Source organism: Puccinia triticina, chromosome 6A (genome assembly GCF_026914185.1).
Source record: "Puccinia triticina chromosome 6A, complete sequence".
Taxonomy (NCBI): domain Eukaryota; kingdom Fungi; phylum Basidiomycota; class Pucciniomycetes; order Pucciniales; family Pucciniaceae; genus Puccinia; species Puccinia triticina.
In genome coordinates this window covers 5,371,498-5,372,561 of record NC_070563.1, presented here as the reverse complement: position 1 = coordinate 5,372,561, position 1,064 = coordinate 5,371,498, and the positions used below count along the sequence as shown (strand labels likewise).

Here is a 1,064-nt window from a genome sequence, read left to right as displayed (position 1 = left end):
CCCCGTCTGCCTTTGCATTGCCTTGTTGCTTGATAATTTGTGAGTCTAACCGTTGTGATACAGATACATCTGACAATGGTGATTTTTAACTGTAAATTATCCTTGTCCACAGATTAGGATACATCCTGTTAGATAATGCCAACCCAAATGTGAAATTAGAAAAGCTGAGGGAGGAGCAGAATAAATTTACCATGTGTTTGTGTTCAAACTGCGACCCCGATAACGCCAAGATTTTGTTTGAGGCTTTCAAATATCTCACAACGGACAACTTTAGCAAGAACATCACCTCTAGAGAGTTGTTGATTGACGTACCAGTGCCACCAAAGGTTCCAAAAGTCTCTACCACTCGATTGGTTATTACAGCTGAGACAGGAATGAAGCCGTTGGTTGGAGAGCTCAAACAATTTTCTGAGTTCTTGGTTCAAGAATTTACTCAATTTCACCATTTGCAAATCGGGGCTGAGCATTCAGAGTTTGAACCTGAGGACCACTTCCGAATGTTTGAGGCCCGAAGAGTTGTTGTTGGGTTTTGTGGGGGATTTTCTGAGGAGCAGTTGGAAGATCTTTCCGGTGGTGTGAGCCTGAGTCTCTATAGTGACAGCAGGACACAAGAAATGGGGGGCAATAGTTGGATTTCTTGGGATATAAGAAATACAACTATAAGAGAGAGAGAGAAAGAGAAAAGAGAAAACAGAGCAGGTTCAAGATGAAGAGACGTACTAGGTTATTCTAGTGGGAATGCACGTCCACTGGCAATGCTACTCTTCTGAAGAGTGCAGCTAATCTGTGCTAAAAAGTGCCACAGCTTCCTCTCAGGAGGGTATCTGGATTAGATAAGTTTAATCCAGCCACAATTTTTTTAGCTTCCTTCTGGATAGTCAAGGTTCTTAAAGGGAAACCTGAGGGACAGCCCTGAACCTAGATTTTGAGGCAAAGGCCAAATGATAATAAGGGACAGCCCTGTGATCAAGATTGAGGCAAAGGCCAATAGATTTGGAGGGACAGCCCTGTGATCAAAAGAAAGGCAAAGGCCAGCAGAAAGAGCAGATCAAGCAAGACACAGA

At 43.1% G+C, this 1,064-nt stretch overlaps 1 protein-coding gene across 1 annotated transcript; it reads right to left on the bottom strand.

Annotated features, from left to right (window-relative positions):
• Positions 1-203: 203 nt before the first annotated feature.
• PtA15_6A610 (uncharacterized protein) lies at positions 204-467 on the bottom strand (the record flags this gene model as incomplete). Its single annotated transcript, XM_053170334.1, has 2 exons — positions 204-243; positions 313-467. 2 exons carry the CDS (start codon positions 465-467, stop codon positions 204-206), a joined length of 195 nt encoding a protein of 64 aa, XP_053021535.1.
• Positions 468-1,064: the final 597 nt, after the last annotated feature.